Consider the following 16895-nt stretch of genomic DNA (forward strand, 5'->3'; position numbering starts at 1 on the left):
GACCGCCGCACGAATCGGGCGAAACGTCACGTCGTTTCCGTTAGCAACCGTTTGCGCGTCCTCTGTGTAGCGGGGCTGCGTGCAGGAGCTGCAGGTGAGGTGGGTATGGCGGGCGGCGCCGCTGGGACGCAGGACCCGGGAGGCGAGGGCGCAGTCAGGTGTGTCTTCGGGATGCGTGCAGCTGTGAGCAGTGGCACCTGCGAGGGACGTGGGAGCTCCTCTCGGATGTGGAAACTCGGTGGAGGAGGAAAGAGCGGCGAAGGAAACCACGACCCGGCTCGCAGCTGCTGACCCAGCGGTGCATGCTGGGCTTTATAGTCCCTGAGTTCACGCCCCCTCGTCTTGGGCTTCTCTCTGATTGGGCCAAGATAATGATCTCTGGAACGCGGACTTTTAAATAAACAGAGGTACTTTTGAAACAAGATGTTAAGGAAAGCTGGAAATAAGTCAGTAACAAAACACCTAACCCTATGGTCAGAAACTGATGTGTAAATTTGTAGTCTGTGAATTTGTTTTCATTATTTCAATTCTGTTATCTTTAATGCCCTTGACTATAAAAAGACAGAAATAACTATTAGTCCTTAAGATTGAAAAGTATATGTAAAGTGCTCACGCTGGGCGGTGGTGGCGCACACCTTTAATCCCAGCACTCCCGGAAGCAGAGCCAGGCGGATCTCTGTGAGTTCAAGGCCAGCCTGGGCTACAGTGAGTTCCAGGAAAGGCACAAAGCTACACAGAGAAACCCTGTCTCGAAAAACCAAAAAAAAAAAAAAGAAAAAGAAAGAAAGAAAGAAAGAAAGAAAGAAAGAAGGAAGGAAGGAAGGAAGGAAGGAAGGAAGAAAGAAAGAAGAGAAAGAAAAAGAAAGAAAGAGAAAAAGAAAAAGAAAGAAAGAAACCCAAAACAACAACAAAAAACAAAACCAAACCAAACAACAACAGCAAAAAACCCACAAAAATAAAGTGCATGTTGGTAAGTATAATACCTGACGTTACTTCAAAACAGAGTGACCGTATAATTAAGAGAATTCTTTTAATTAAAATAAAATTTTAAGAGAAGTTTGGGGTTGACAGTAAAATTTAGGGGAGGGTGAGATTCCCCTACTCCGTGCTTCCCCACCTCCAAAGGCCTCTCCACTATCCATTCCCCACCTGGTTCATTGTCAGCACTGGTATTGATGCATTATCAGTTAAAGGTGACTGTTTATGTAACATACAATTCACCCTTGTACAGTCTGCTGTTTAGGACAAAGGCAAAGCTGTCTGTATCTGCTGTTTCAATAATCTACAGAGTTCCAAGCCTCCAAAATCCACTGGGTACCACCTTTTCATCCTTCTCTCTTAAGCATCTGTCAGTACTCATCTTTGTTTGTTTGTTTGTTTTCTGAAAGACAGAGTTCCTCTGTGTAACAACTGTGTAGAACTTACTCTGTAGACCAAGCTGGCCTTGAACTCAGGATTTTCTGCCTCCCAGTGCTGGACATTTTTTTAACCGCTTTTTTATTATTCCTTTGAGAGTTTTGTACAATGTGTTTTTGTTTGTTTGTTTGTTTGTGTTTTTGGTTTTTGTTTTCTCGAGACAGGGTTTCTCTGTAGCTTTGCACCTTTCCTGGAACTCGCTCTGTAGACCAGTCTGGCCTCAAACTCACAGAGATCCGCCTGCCTCTGCCTCCTGAGTGCTGGGATTAAAGGCGTGCGCCGCCGCCGCCGCCGCCGCCGCCGCCGCCGCCGCCACGCAGCAGTGTGTTTTAACTATATTCACTCCCGCCAACTTTTCCCAGCTCCACCTCACTTCCCCATCCACCCAACTTTGTGTCTATTTTTTTTTTTTTAATCTTTTAGGACCTATTTGTGTTGCCCAAATATTCCTCACTGTGTGGTCTTCCACTAGAGTAGTCAGCTTACCAGGGACTACACTCTTAGAGAAAACTAATCCTTTCCAGCAGCTAATTGCTAATTTCTCCACTGTCAGGTATGGGGTTGTATGCCTCACTCTCCATTTGGGGATTTGGTCTGGCTTGAGTTTGCACAGGTTTTGTGCATGCTGTCCCAGATGTTCATATGTGCAGCTGTCCTGCTGTGTCCAGATGTTTTCTGTAGTCACCCACTGCCTCTGGCTCTTACACTCTTTGTGTCTCCTCTTCAATGATGATCCCTGAGCGTTGGGGTAGGGACTTGAGGCTAAGGCACTGGTATTTAAGCAGGTAGCAGGTATGGGTGCAATACTCATTTTTTCAAATATCTCTGTAGCTTTATTCTATGGTGATATTTTATTTGTGCTGAAATGTGATTTTATTTGTATGTTAATGAAGTTGCCTGGAGATCAGAAGTCACAGCGAGCCATAAGTGGGAGTCTGGCAGTGGTAGCACACGCCCTTAATCTGATCACATGGCAGGCAGAGTCTCTGTGGTCAAGGATACATCCAAAGCAAGGTGACCTGAACTTTTAATCCCAGTATCAACCATAGAGACCTGGAGGTCTGTAAAGACAGGCAGCGATGAGGAAGTCATGTGGTTGGGTTTACAGCCAATGAGAAGGCAGAATGGAAAGGCAATAAAAAGACAGTACACAGGAAGAAGGTCTCTCTTTAGGAGGAAGGATGGAGGCGAGTGGTAAGATAAGGAGTTCTTAGCTTTTGGCTACTGCTCTGATCTCTGGGCTTTTAGCTCTTTATTTGGCTCTGTGTTTCTTCTTTAATAAAACCGTTTCATCTACATTACTCTTTGTAGATGATTGGAGTCATGTCTTTTCAGATTGGTGCCTTTCATTTAGTAACATGAGTTTAAGTTTCTGTTTCACAAAACATTTCAAGATTGCTGTCTTCCAGGGTTTCAGGTTCCATATAGGTAAGCTCTTGTTTGGAATGTAGCCACAGCTGTAGCTGACACAGAGCCTTATTATTAATTATGAAAGTTTAGCCTTAGCTTAGGCTTTTCCTCCAACTAGCTCTTAAAACTCAAATCAACCTGTCTCTATTAGTCTACATTCTGCCCTGTGGCTCGGTTACCTCTCCTCTGTACAGTATGTCCAACTTGTCCCACATCTCAGTAGCATCTCTCTGCACCTAGATTCCTTCTCCTCTTCCTTTCTCTTCCTGGAAATCCCGCCTGTCCTCTCCTGCCCAGCTATTGGCCGTTCGTCTTTTTCTTACACCAAACACAGCAACATATCTTCACACAGTGAAATATTTCAAATATTCCACAACACACAGCTGTTGATATTTTCTTTATATTACGACTGTATGCCACCATTGTGGGTTGGGTCAGTCAATGAGCCCTTTCAATATCTAAAGCAGTTTTCAAATAGTTATGGAAAGTTCTAGACAGGCCAGTTCTCAGTTAATTTTCTAGAAGAGTGGTATCTTAGCAGGTTTGAAGTGACAATTGTTGAAGCCAACCACCTGGGAAAACGTGTCCCCTGAGTCCCCCTAGACGTGTTTACTCTGACCATAAGACATTAACTGCCCAGTGTTGTGTGTAATTGAACCCATCATCTCAGATTTATAATGGACTTTTCTCTCTCTTGGGGACAGGAGAAAAAATGTCTGTCCTCACTTCTCCCAGAGGGAAGGCTGAAGTGGTTCATTGCCGAAGAACAGAATCCCAGGATATCTTTTGTATCAAAAGCCTCATTAGAAAATTTACTCAGAAGCTGTTTGGGAGGCTCAATATCATCTATCTTCTGTAAGTACACAGCTGAGTGAGTTCGGCTTGGTTGGGCTGGAGAGATGCCTCAGCAGTAAGGGTCCCGAGTTCAATTCCTAGCAATTCCATGATGGTTCACAATCATCTGTGATGAGATCTGGTCCCCTCTTCTGGTGTGCAGGCATATATGCAGGCAGAATACTGTATACATAATAAATAAACCTTAAAAAAAAAAAAAGGAGTCCCATTGAAAAAAATAAATAATGCTTGGTAGTTTTACTACAGGGCTGGGGAATGGAGCTTAGAGACGGAGCTTTTGCCTAGCTTGCATAAGGCCCTGGGCCCAGCAAGAAAACAACCACCACTACCACCATTTTAAAACTTTATCAAAAAGGGTGCATTCATCTCATGGAACTTAGAGTGGGCAGTTCAGTGCACAGTTGAGAAATGTGTAGCAGGAAATCTAGGGGACAACCAACCTCTGTGTCCTCTAACAGTGTGTAAATTGAAGACTTCTCATGGGCTTTAGAGTCAAGCAAACTTGAATTGAAACCTCAAGTGTCCCACTCACTAGTACAACCTATTGGGGCACAATATTAACATGACCACATTTTGAGAACTTACTGCATATCGGGTGCTATGCCTCCCTCCTATCAGCATTGTGTTACTGAATCACTCCCCTACTTCTGTGAGGTTCCTGCTGTTGTTCCCATTTTATGGATGAGAGTGGAAAGTGGTACCCCTGTACCACCCCCTGTGATATCATCCTGCTGTTAATGTTCTCCTGTTGTCTCTTTTTACATGGAGTCAGGGACAGTTTGTGTGAGTCATAGAAAGCAGCCGAAGTGATACTTTGTGACTTCAAGTCTATGGTGCACAGAGGCTTGCAGCTTTTCCCAGGCTTCTTGTATTGCTCCCTCTCAGAACTCAGCTGCCATGCCGATCCAAGTTTGCGTCCCTTAGCTACAGGCCAGTGTTCAAAACAGCTTCAACCGAACTCTCGGCCGACGGCCACCATCTGCTGCCAGCCACGAGTGTCAGTCATTCCAGCCACAGAGTCTTCACAGCTTCCAGCCACAGCCACGTTTGACTCTTATCACAAAACCTGTTCATCTGAACTCAGTGAACTCACAGAATCACAGGCCCATCACAAGTCTTTACCTTAAGCCAGTAAGTTCTTTGAGGTGGTTTGTTACATGTGCAGAAGGTAAATGTTTTGTTTGAAATGCATAATTCATTCCTTTGGTTAGGATCATCATAAGAAGAATAGGCCTAGAGGTCTGTAGAGGAGAAAGTGGAATAGAATTTAAACCCCAGGTCTAAAAGAGGGCAAGTGTGGTCGTTCCTTTTCTTGTCTGTGTGACGAAATACCAGGCAGAAGAGACCTAAGAGAGATTTATCTGGGCTCAGTTCTAGAGGCACGTCTACCATGGCAGGAGGGGCGTGGAGTGAGAGCTTGAAGGATGACTTGTTCACATCTCAGCAGATCAGGAAGCAGACAACTCCGGCTGGACCCAATGGCAGAGAGAACCTCCAAGGCCTATGCCCAGCAACCCACTTCTCCTAGCTAAGCAAAATGTCTCAACGGTCCCACAGTCTCCCAGAAATGTAAACAGCTTCCCAAATTACCACACAGAGGCTTGTATTAATTACAAATGCTTGGCCAGTAGCTCAGAATTATTAGTAACTCTTGTACTTAACCCATAATTCTTATCTATGTTTAGCCACGTGGCTTGGTACCTTTTCTCAGTATGGCATTCTCATCTTGCTTCCTCTGCTGTCTGGTTGGTGACTCTGACTCCACCCTTCCTCTTCCCAGCATTTTTAGTTTGGTCGCCCCACCTATACTTCCTGCCTGGCCACTGGCCAATCAGCATTTTATTAAACCAATTTGAGGGACAAATCTTTACAGTGTACAAGAGGGTTATTTTATAGCCCAGAACGATACTACTAGCTGGTAGCGAGTGTTCAGAACAAGAGCCCCAGGGACTCTTATTCATTCAGACCACAACAAGAAAAGAAAAAAATAAAATGGAGGACGTATTAAAATCACATAAGATATAGCCAGGTGGCGGTAGCCGGGCGGCGGTGGCACACACCTTTAATCCCAGCACTTGGGAGGCAGATCTCTGTAAGTTCGAGGCCAGCCTGGTCTACAGAGCAAGATTCAGGACAGGCACCAAAACTACACAGAGAAACCCTGTCTCGAAAAACCAAAACAAACAAACAAGCAAACAAACAAACAAAAATCACATGAGAGGAAAATCTCCCCTATGTCAAAACTCAGAAGTAAATGTGGACACAACTCTTCACTACAAAAGTTAAGATGTGCATGTTGTTAAAAAAAAAATGATAGCACATAAAAGATTTAAAGTAAAAGTATTGGGGAAAAGAGATTTGCCATCCATAATCTCTTCCAAAACCTGTTAGAATCGTTATATTAATAGTAGACATTAATCTAGACATCACTACAAATTAAAAGCCACTGCATAGTTACAGAAGATTACATTCTTAAAGGTGCTGTGACAGCTGTAAACCTACGTGTTTCTAATGGAGTCCTTTTGTTGTTGTTGTTGTGTTTTTCTTTTTTGAGACAGCCTCTCATTATGTAGCCCTGGCCGGCATGGAACTTACTATGTAGACCAGGCTGGCCTCGAACTCACAGATAACTACCTGCCCTTCCCTCCTGAGTGCTGTGATTTCAGGTGTGCAGCACTATGCCTGGCTTTCTGTGTTTTCAGGGGCACCATCCCAAATTCTTTATAGCAAAAATCACCAGAACCAGAGGAAATCTAGTTATTCTGCTGGAGTATCTTGAAGAAACTACTTAGAGAGGCCCTATCACACGGGAGAAGGGGGTGGATCTGGAGGAAAATTAAGGAGCTAGCCTATGGCACAGTAGTCCTCAGGTTCTAGTAGACTTGGGTGCAAATGAGCCCACCGAGGCCTAAGACAGATAAGGGCTGGACAGATGCCCCAGCAGTTGAGAGTACTTGAAACACAGGCATGAAGATTGGTGTTGGATCTTAGCACACACATAAAACCTGGACCTGGTGTCATGAACCCCAACACTGAGAAGGTCCATGGGGCTTGCTGAGCTCCAGCTTTATCGAGGGACCCCTACCTCAAAGGAGCAAGGTGAGGAATGATAGTCACTAATGCCTTCTGGTTTCTGCATATGCACACATGCATACACCACACATACATGTTACAAACACACCCATAGTACATCATGATCAAGGTGAAGCAACTCCAGAACCCAAGGTTAGTTTATTATTAGAAAATGGATTAATTGGGGCTGGAGAGATGACTGAGTGACCAAAGTGCTGCCACACAAACGTGAAGTCCTGAGTTCCTATCTCCTCCCTCACATAAAAAAGCTGGGTGTGGTGGTTCGCCCATAGTGCCAGTACTGGGGAGGAGACGGGAGGACCCCTGGAGCTGCAAAGATGGCAAGCTCCAGGTTCAGTGAGAGGCCATGTCTCAAAAAGTAAGATGGAGCATGACTGAAGAAGACACCTGACATCAGCCTGTGGCGCGCGCACGCACACACACACACACACACACACATGCACACACACACACATACACACACACACACACACACACACACACACACACACACACACACGCACACACACACCATGAATCTTAAATGGTCTTATTATTAAAAACAAATCTGGAGCCAAGTATTGGGGTGAATGCTGAAAGATCAGAGAAACAGAACAAGCCACATCCAACCTCACCTCGCCAATTCCTCAGCTGATCTTGTTTCCTCAGACTGAAAGCCTCTAAATCCTCATCCGAATGGATCTGAGCTGAACTGCTGCTAAAAGCTAAAAGCTTAAAAAGGCTCTAGTTCCTGGTCTTATGCCGTATATACCTTTCTGCTTCCTGCCATAATTTCCTGGGATTAAAGGCATGTGGCTTTCCTAAGCAAGACATATGATCTCAAGTGCTGGGATTAAAGGTGTGTGTCACCATGCCTGGTTGTTTCCAGTGTGGCTTTCAACTCAGAGATCCAGATGGATCTCTGCCTCCAGAAGGCTAGGATTAAAGGTGTGTGTGCCACCATTTTCTGGCCTCTATGTCTGTCTAGTGGCTGTTCTGTTCTCTGGCCCCAGATAAGTTTATTAGGGTGCACAATATATGGCGGACACTATCACCACACACACACACACACACACACACACACACGCACGCACGCACGCACGCACGCACGCACGCACGCACGCACTCACTCACTCACTCACTCTGGGGGGATACTATTAATTTACTACAGATTAAAGGAAGAAAACGTATAAAGTTATCTCAAAGAAACCAAAGCATCTGATAAAATTTAATGGTTAATCTTAGTTATAATGCAATATAAGAGAGCTCCTTTAACATGCTGTGGTGGTTTTAATAAAAATGGCTCCCGCCGGGCGTGGTGGCGCACGCCTTTAATCCCAGCACTCGGGAGGCAGAGGCAGGCGGATCTTTGTGAGTTCGAGGCCAGCCTGGGCTACCAAGTGAGCTCCAGGAAAGGCGCAAAGCTACACAGAGAAACCCTGTCTCGAAAAAACCAAAAAAAAAAAAAAAAAAAAAAAAAAAAAAAATGGCTCCCATAGGCACATCAGGTGTGTCAGTGTTAGGAGGTGTGGCCTTCTTGGAGTAGGAGTGGCTTTGTTGGAGAAAGCACATCGCTAGGAGGTGGGCCTTGAGGTCTCCAGTGCTTGTGGCAGTTTTATTCCCGTTGCCTGTGGGTCAAGATGGAGGACTCTCAGCTCCTTCTCCAGCACCATGTCTGCCTGCATGCCGCCATGGTCCCTGCCTTGATGACAATGGACTAACCTCTGAACTGTAAGCCAGCCCCTCCCCCCCATTAAATGTTTTCCTTTATGAGAGTTGCTGTGGTCATGGTGTCTTCTCACAGCAATAAAACCCTAACTAAGACACATGCTAAAGTTACAAAACTAATGTCATGATAATGATAAGATACTAGAAGAATTCCTTTTACTGTAATAAACAGGGTGAAGTTACCTATCACCATGGCTTCTATTTGACATTGAGCTGGACATCTTAACTATTGTAGTAAGAAATAAAATATGCCATGTGTGATGGTACACACCTGTAATCCCAGCACTTAGGAGACAAAGACAGAATTGTGAGCTCAAGGCCAGCCTGGGCTACATAATAAGACCTTTTCTCAAAACAACAAAAACTAAAGTAAAATAAAATGGTACCTGTTGCTGGTTGAAAGAACAAAATAGATTACTTACCAGCAAATGATTTATCCTTTGTTTTGTGTCAATATGTATTCTTTGACAATTTTGTACATGTATACAATATATCTTTGTCCTGTATACCCCCGCCTCCTCTTCCTCCTAGAACATCCCTTCCCACCTTCATGTCCCCCATTACCCTCTCCAGTTTTAACCCACTGAGTCCACTTACTCATGCCTGCTGGAATGTTGACTCATCTTGTTGACTTGACCCTGTATAGTTAATCATAGCTGCAGGAAGTTCATGAGTACAGTGGCATTGTCCAGTCTAAAAGACAGTATTTCTGAGAACCTCTCCCCATTCTGCGTACATTAAATTTTATTTTCTGTGTCTGAGCATTTTGTCTGGAACTGAGATCACAGAGGATTGTGAGCTTCCATGTGGGTGCTGGGAATTTAACTTGGGTCCTCTATAAGAGCAATGAGTGGTAACCATTGAGCCGTCTTTCCAGCCCTCATATTTTCCCACCCCTTCTTGCATGGTGTTCCTTGAGTCTGGGGTGATTTATTCATTCATTGTGTAGAGAATCTGTAGCTAGAGTTTTCCTGCCTGGCCCACAGTCAGGACAAATCTTTGTCACCTGCCAGTCCCACAGCCGCTCAGACCCAACCAAGTAAACACAGAGACTTATTTTGCTTACAAACTGTATGGCCATGGCAGGCTTCTTGCTAACTGTTCTTATAGCTTAAATTAATTCATTTCTACAAATCTATACTTTGCCACGTGGCTTGTGGCTTACCGACATTTTCACATGCTGCTTGTCCTGGCGGGTGGCTGGCAGTCTCCTTCTGCCTTCCTGTTCTTTTATTTCTCTCTGTTAGCCTGCCTATACTTCTTGCCTAGCCACGGGCCAATCAGGTTTTATTTATTAACCAATCAGAACAATTTGACATACAGACCATCCCCCAGCACAGCCAAGTGCAGACCATCTCAGACACCTGCACCCAGGCCCGTGGTCCTAATCATCCTCTATGCGGACCTGCTGGGTAAAGCCATGAGGAACCCAAGAACAGGCTTCCACAGGACATACAGAACATCCCACAGCAGAAGAATATGTAAAGAATCAGAAGGAATATGTAAAAATAATCATTAGACTTAATATGAAAATTTATAGTTGCCAACTACTAAGTCATTAAATTAAAGCAGAACTAGCTGTAGATAGTTTGGAAATGTTAGGAATTCACTCTTATGTCAAAGAACATAAAGTGCCTAGTCTGAAACTGACATAATCACACCAGTGCTCATGGGGGACATTGTTAATGTCTGAAAGCTGTGAAGGAAAAATTACATAAATCAAGAGGTAGAAGCCGGGCAGTGGTGGTGCACACCTTTAATCCCAGCACTCTGGAGGCAGAGCCAGGCAGATCTCTGTGAGTTCAAGGCCAGCCTGGTCTACAAAGTGAGTTCCAGGACAGGCCCCAAAGCTACACAGAGAAACCCTGTCTTGAAAAACCGGGGGATGGGGGTGGGGGGGGGAGATAGATCATCTTTTAGATGTGAAGATCTAAAATCATAAATGAGTAAAGCCAACCATCTCCCTAATCTCTCTCGAGATCATTTATTGAACTTGATAACACAAATCTAAATTCATGTGGGAAAGCAAAAGACCTAGACAATCTGGAAGAAGGAAAACACAATATAGAGACATGTTCAAATAAAGATTGCTGGGTATATTTTCACACAGTGTAAAGGAAATTCCACAACACCATTTCATAAGTGGTGCTGTGACCACTCTTCAAACCAGTACAGATAAGACAATAGATGTATATGGCAGCTTCTCATCTTATAAAGTCTCTAATTAGTTTTGAATGCATTTGTGGCTCCAATGTGGTTAGTATCTGACATTGATGACAGACCTGGAACCAAGTCCATTTATCTGTCTTCCTGGGGAACAGGACTCCTCCTTTTAGACTTAGTGTAACATTTGCCTGCTTTCATCTCCTTCTGCCTCAGTCATTCCAACAACTCCATCCTCCCCTCCAAACCTAGGTCCATCTTCACTCTGCCTCACTTCCTACAACTGCAGAGTTGGCTCCATCTGCCTGGAGTAGGTTGTGCAGAGAATGCAGCCGCCTCTTCCTTGGTCCTCAAGGGCAGGTTCATCGTGGGGTGTTCAGACAAGGACGGAAGAGGGGGTGTGTCTTACAATTGAGGCCCACCTACGGATTTTTCTTCTTCAAAAAGCTTCCACAAACCTATTATCTCAAATCCTGTGCTAATTAAGTCAATGTGCTAATTGCCTGAAGGCGTGACATCAGCGGCCAGTTAGTTCGGAAGGCAAGCTTGGGTCTTGGAGCAGTTTTGAAGGTAATTTTTACTCCCTTGGTTGGCAGGTAGGAAAGTACAGCTGTGCTATTTGGAAAAGGTAGTGAAAAGATAATTCTTTAAGTCAGGCAAGGTGGCACAATGCCTGTGATCCCAGTGTTTGGGAGACTGAGACAAGTGTACTGTGGAGTTCAAGGCCAGAACCAACAATTGTGTTAAAATGGGATCCTTATACACGGAGCCATTGTGACCAGCCTTAGAAATGAGTGGGGTTTTTTTTTTGTTTTGTTTTGTTTTGTTTTGTTTTGTTTTGAGACAGGGTTTCTCTGTGTAGCTTTGGAGCCTGTCCTGGAACTCACTCTGTAGCCCAGACTGGCCTCGAACTCACAGAGATCCGCCTGGCTCTGCCTCCAGAGTGCTGGGATTAAAGGCGCGCACCACAATTGCCGGAACTCCCTTTTGTTTTCCAGGCCAACTCCTGGCCCTTTGCCAGGCTGATCTAGGGCTTAATGACTGATTCTGTTTTGAAACATTCTAAAAATAGTGATTTCTTTCTTTCTTTCTTTTTTTTTTTTTTTTTCTCTTTACTAGATTGCTCATTCACAGAGATGCAGAAATGAGTAAAGCTGATCTCATTTAAAAACTGGTCGGTCGGGTGGTGGTGGCACACACCTTTAATCCCAGCACTCTGGAGGCAGAGCCAGGCAGATCTCTGTGAGTTCGAGGCTAGATCTACAAAGCGAGTTCCAGGAAGGGCGCAAAGCTACACAGAGAAACCCTGTCTTGAAAAACAAAAACAAAAACAACTGGTCGGGATAAAAATGAGCAAACCAGGCAAGATAAATAAGGGCAGAACTGAAGCTCCCATGCTGAGAGCAGGCGCCACATAGTAGCCAGGATGGACAGAGCCCTGCCCTGACTTTCCATCTGTGTGTGTGGTGAATTCAAGAGAACACTGAGGCCTCTCCAGCACTCATTTAAACAAAGCAGAAAGGATGCTGCCTCACCAAGATTCCCACCAAGTGCATTTGAAAAGATGTTTTGCCTACATTTGGAAAGTTCCTTAAACCAGTGGAACAAATGAGACATTTGTTACTCCAAAGAAAGGAGTTCTGGTTTCCATTGCTGGGCAAATATCTTTGAGCTTTAATGTAATTTGTGTGAAGTACATACAGTATTTGCATCTATCACGTATACATACACACAGACATGCTACGTACATGTATCTAAGGGCCCTACAGCTTGCGTTTGAATTTTTACAAAGAACAGCTTAAAATCCACCTTTTAAAAGCATGCCTTCTTCTACCTTTTTCCTCCCCACTCTGCCTTCCCAGAATGGGTTTTATCTGCCCTCCTTACCCCCCTTTGGGTCCCAGAATGGTTTTTATCTGCCCCTAGAAGGGCACAATGACTAAGGGGCAATAACAAATGGAAATTATGTACACAAAAGGATAATGCTGCAGAAGTCACTTTTTATTATAGCAGCTTTTGGGAAATTGTAGCACATTTTCCCCATTGAAACAAAGTTGTTCCTGGCTGGCTTCCCAGGCCAACCCATAAAAGCTTATTTAATCCATAATGTCTGTGCAGTATGGTACCGTGTTAATTGTGCCATAGAGCCCAGCCGCCACCCTAAGGTTCCCATGGATAAATGCATTTCAAGTTAAAATTGAGATTCCAGGAACACATTGTCCCTTGGTTCCCTGGGGCGATTGCAGCTCTCTGTCCCCAGTTCTTGCCCACCTCTTCCTTCCCACTCCTACTGTGATCCTCATAGCTGATGTGTGCGGGGTCTTGTGTGGTGGCTCTTTTCTCATGTATACTAGAGGGATGGTTCTCAGTCATAGGTTATGGCCTAGGGCAGAAAAGTCCAGAAGACAAGGAGAGAGAGAGAGACAGACAGACAGACACACACACACACACACACACACACACACACACACACACACACACACACACACACACACGGAGACAGACAGACAGACAGAGGTAGAGACAGAGAGACAGAGGCACAAAGTCTTTGCTGAATTGAGAAGCTGTGGGCCTTCATTTTCTTATCAGTGGATCCTTTGTGTGGATGCTATGTCCTAGAAGTCTACAGGGCCTTTCTTTCATTAGGCTTGGCTTGGGTAGAGCTTTTGGACCATGTGTGTCCTGGTTCATTTCCCAGTGGCTGAGGGGAAGGTCTGTGTTACTATCTGTAACTTCCCACGAGGAGGGACAGAAACTGTGGATGCCGAGATCAATATCCCAAGGACCATGTTTCCTAAAGATTTCCATGTACATAGTAGAATCCAAAGAGATTTTACCTGGTACACACTTAGGTAATTTTAGTTTGAAATGTCTTGTCTTTGTTTTTATAGTTACTCCTACTGATAACAGAGGAAACTGGTTTCTCATTTGTGATGTAAATTTCCTGCTAAAATATTCAAGTCCAATGTGAATTGATTTAGAGAAAGTTATGAAGCGAAAGTACAATGTGTGTGTGTGTGTGTGTGTGTGTGTGTGTGTGTGTGTGAAAGACTGCTGTTTGATGAACTGTTTCAGTCAAATGATTTGAGATCAAGTGGAAAAAGTAAGGCTACACTCCGAACATCCATTTCTTTTTCTTTTGTTTTTTTAAATTTATTTATTTTGTGTGTGTGAGTGTTTTTCCTACATGTATGTATGTGCACCACATGCATGCCTGTTCCCCTTAGATGTCAGAAGAGGGCATTGGATCGTCTGGCGCTGGAGTGAGTGTTGGTTGTAAACTACCATGGGGGCTGAAAACTGATCCTGGATCCTCTACAAGAGCAAAAGTGTTCTTAACTGCTGAGCATCTCTCCAGCCCCTGCATTTACATTTTAAAAACACACAAAGTACGCATTCCAATGTAAAATTACCCTCAACACAGAGAAGTCTGCCAAGGGTACTGAGGCACACTTGTTATCCCAGCACTGAGAAGCTAAGGCAAGAGGATGGTGAGCTTGAGGTCAACCTGGGCCAAATATGAGAATTTATCAGAGAAAGGGAGTACAAGATTGGGAAGGGAAATGTTGACAATTATCAGTTATCTGTGGGATGCAGTAACTCCTGACACCTGATTTTTAAAGTGTCTTTAAGATAATACTTAATTCTATTCAGCTAAGCAAGTGAAAATTGCCTTTCATTTATATGCAAATGTCCTTCATGTGATTAATTGTATACTGGCTCTGAGTCATATCTTTTGTTGTCTCGGGTGTTCCACAAGGTAGGCTGGCAGGTAGGTAGAATCGTTGAGATAGTCCCTTGGGGACAGCCAACCACAGGAAGAGCTGGAAGACTGCTGCTTCTCATCCTATGGTTGATGAACGTGCCAGGAAACTTTAGCTTCCACAAGACCCCTCTGGGTATCTGTAGCTGGAAGTTTCCCTGTGTCCCAGCTGACTGGCGGTCAGGACAAATCTCTCCACTCATGTCCCCCAAGTAAACACACAGAAGTGTGTTTTTAACTGCTTGGCCATTAGCTCAGGCTTATTACTGACTAACTCTTACACTTAAATTAACCCATAATTCTTATCTATGCTTAGCCACATGGCTTGGTACCTTTTCTCAGTTCTACCTTGTCATCTTGCTTTCCCTGTATTTGGCTGGCAACTCCTGACTCTGTCCTTCTCTTCCCAGCATTCTCCTCCTCTGCTTGCCTGCTTATACTTCCTGCCTGGCTACTGGCCTATCAGCATTTTATTTATCATCCAATCAGAGCAACACATATTCATAGCATACAGAATGACATTCCACAGCACTTCCCCTTTTCTGTCTAATCAAAAAGGAAGGTTTTAACTTTAACATAGTAAATAACATAGTAATAGAACAGTTATCAAGCAAGAATTACAGTTACAATATCTAGTCTATTTGTATTTGGTAAAATTAAAGAAAATATTCTATCCTATATTTGTGAGTCTAAAGTTTCATATCTAATTTATCTTTTATCATAACCAAGGAAAATTATAACTATCTAGTCTTCAACTACATCAAAGACCCCAGAAGGATATAATAATACTTAAGTAAACAGGAAGTACATTGTAAACAACTTCCAAAAGTCTACCTAGACAGTTACCAAAATTCCTACCAAAATTCCTCTGTAATGTTGAGGTATCCTTCTTTGGCCCATAGGCCTAGAGTCTCTCAGTCACTTCTCTGTGTCCTGTAGAATGTCTGGCAGTTTCTTCTGCAAAGCAGGAACCTGAAGGACCATCTCGCCTTGTAAAGTTCAGTGGTCACCTTCCTATGGGTCCTGCATGTACAGTTTATATAACATCCTGTCAAGCCATCCAGGCAAGAGCAGTTTCTTGCCCAAATGGTAATTTTGTGCCAAGAAGATGATAAACTCCATATATTGTATATAGTTATTGTACTTATTCTATATAGTTTTTCTTATGTTGGTTATAACTTTTTGAAAATTTTTATTAGACCAAAAAAAGGGGAAATGTGGTGATATTTTGTGTGCTAATAAATAAAGCTTGCCTGGAGATCAGAGGAAAAACCCAGCCATTAGAAGTAAACGCAAAAGTCATGCAATGTTAGCACATGTCTTTAATCCTATCACTTGGGAGGCAGGGATCTGTCTGGATCTATGGAGTTCAAGGCTACACTGGGAACAGAGCCAGGCATGCACGCCTTAAATTCCAACACTAGTTAACCACGCAGGTCTGGAGGTTTGTACAGACAGATAGGAAGTAACAGCTGGGCAGGAAGAGGAAGTGGTGTAGCTGTACAGAGAGAGCAAATCAGATGGCAGAACAGCAAGGCATACAAGCGTGGGTAGGCAGGACGTATCTCACCTTTTGGAAGCTGCAGAGTTGGTGAGGTGAGGTTAGCAAGTGGCTGTTCCTATTCCTCTGATCTCTCTCAGGTTTTCACCCCTATATCTGGCTCCATGTTTTCTATTAATAAGATCGTTTAGAAATTCATCTCCAGGTCTCTATGTCTGCAGCTATTTCAGGTGATGCTGCATGTGATGGCTGATCTTTGTTGTCAAGTTGATGCATCTGGAAGTTGAGGGACTGCCTCCCTCCAGCACCTTGGCCTGGGTGCATGTCTGTGGGCATTTTCTTGATTCCTAATTGATAAAGAAGAGTACACAACACTGAGTGGTGCCATTCATCCACAGGCGGGGCCCAGAATGAGAACGGTAGTTTGGGGCTGGAGAGATAGTTCATCAGTTAAGAGCACTTGTTGCTCTTCCAGAGACCCAGTTAAGTTCCTAGCACCTATATGAGGTGGTCCACAGCCATCTCTAACTCCATTTTCTGGGGATCCAACACCTCTGGTTTCCACACGCACACACATTATTCAAAACAAAACAAAACAATAAAAATAAACTTTAAACCAAAGGGAGGTAGCTGAGGGGGCTAGAGATATAGCTTGGTGATACAGTACTTGCCTAGCATTGCTGAGGCTCCAGAGTCAAAAGCTCCATCCCTAGGAAGAGAAAGGGGGTAGGGGAGAGGGGGGCTGGGAGAAGAGAGGAGAGAAAACTCAGGGTGCACCTGAGTTTAGGTGCATACTGGACGTGAGCCCGGCAGCATGCTAGTAAGTACCATTCCTCTGTGATTTCTCCTCTTGAGTTCCTGCTCTGACGTCCCTTATTGACGGTCTCTGACCTGGAAGTGTAAGATGAAATAAACCCTTCCGTCCCCAGGTTGCTTTTGGTCCTGGTGTTTATCACAGCCATAGAAAGCCAACTGGTGTCTCCAGGT

The 16895-nt window shown here is 44.0% G+C and overlaps 1 protein-coding gene across 4 annotated transcripts in view; it reads left to right on the forward strand.

The window, feature by feature from the left end:
* The window catches only part of Cfap61 (cilia and flagella associated protein 61), a 302729-nt gene continuing 285834 nt past the window's right edge, over window positions 1-16895 (forward strand). The window contains exons 1-2 of one of the 4 annotated variants that reach the window (XM_076570780.1): window positions 1-99; window positions 3531-3681. In XM_076570780.1, the coding sequence (XP_076426895.1) occupies window positions 3539-3681 (143 nt within the window). In that variant the 5' untranslated portion in view covers window positions 1-99; window positions 3531-3538. Of the gene's footprint in view, window positions 100-274; window positions 971-3530; window positions 3682-16895 lie in introns of those variants that run through there. The other 3 variants (XM_076570781.1, XM_076570783.1, XM_076570782.1) reach the window with 3 other exon arrangements.

This window comes from Peromyscus maniculatus, chromosome 4 (genome assembly GCF_049852395.1).
Source record: "Peromyscus maniculatus bairdii isolate BWxNUB_F1_BW_parent chromosome 4, HU_Pman_BW_mat_3.1, whole genome shotgun sequence".
Taxonomy (NCBI): Eukaryota; Metazoa; Chordata; class Mammalia; order Rodentia; family Cricetidae; genus Peromyscus; species Peromyscus maniculatus.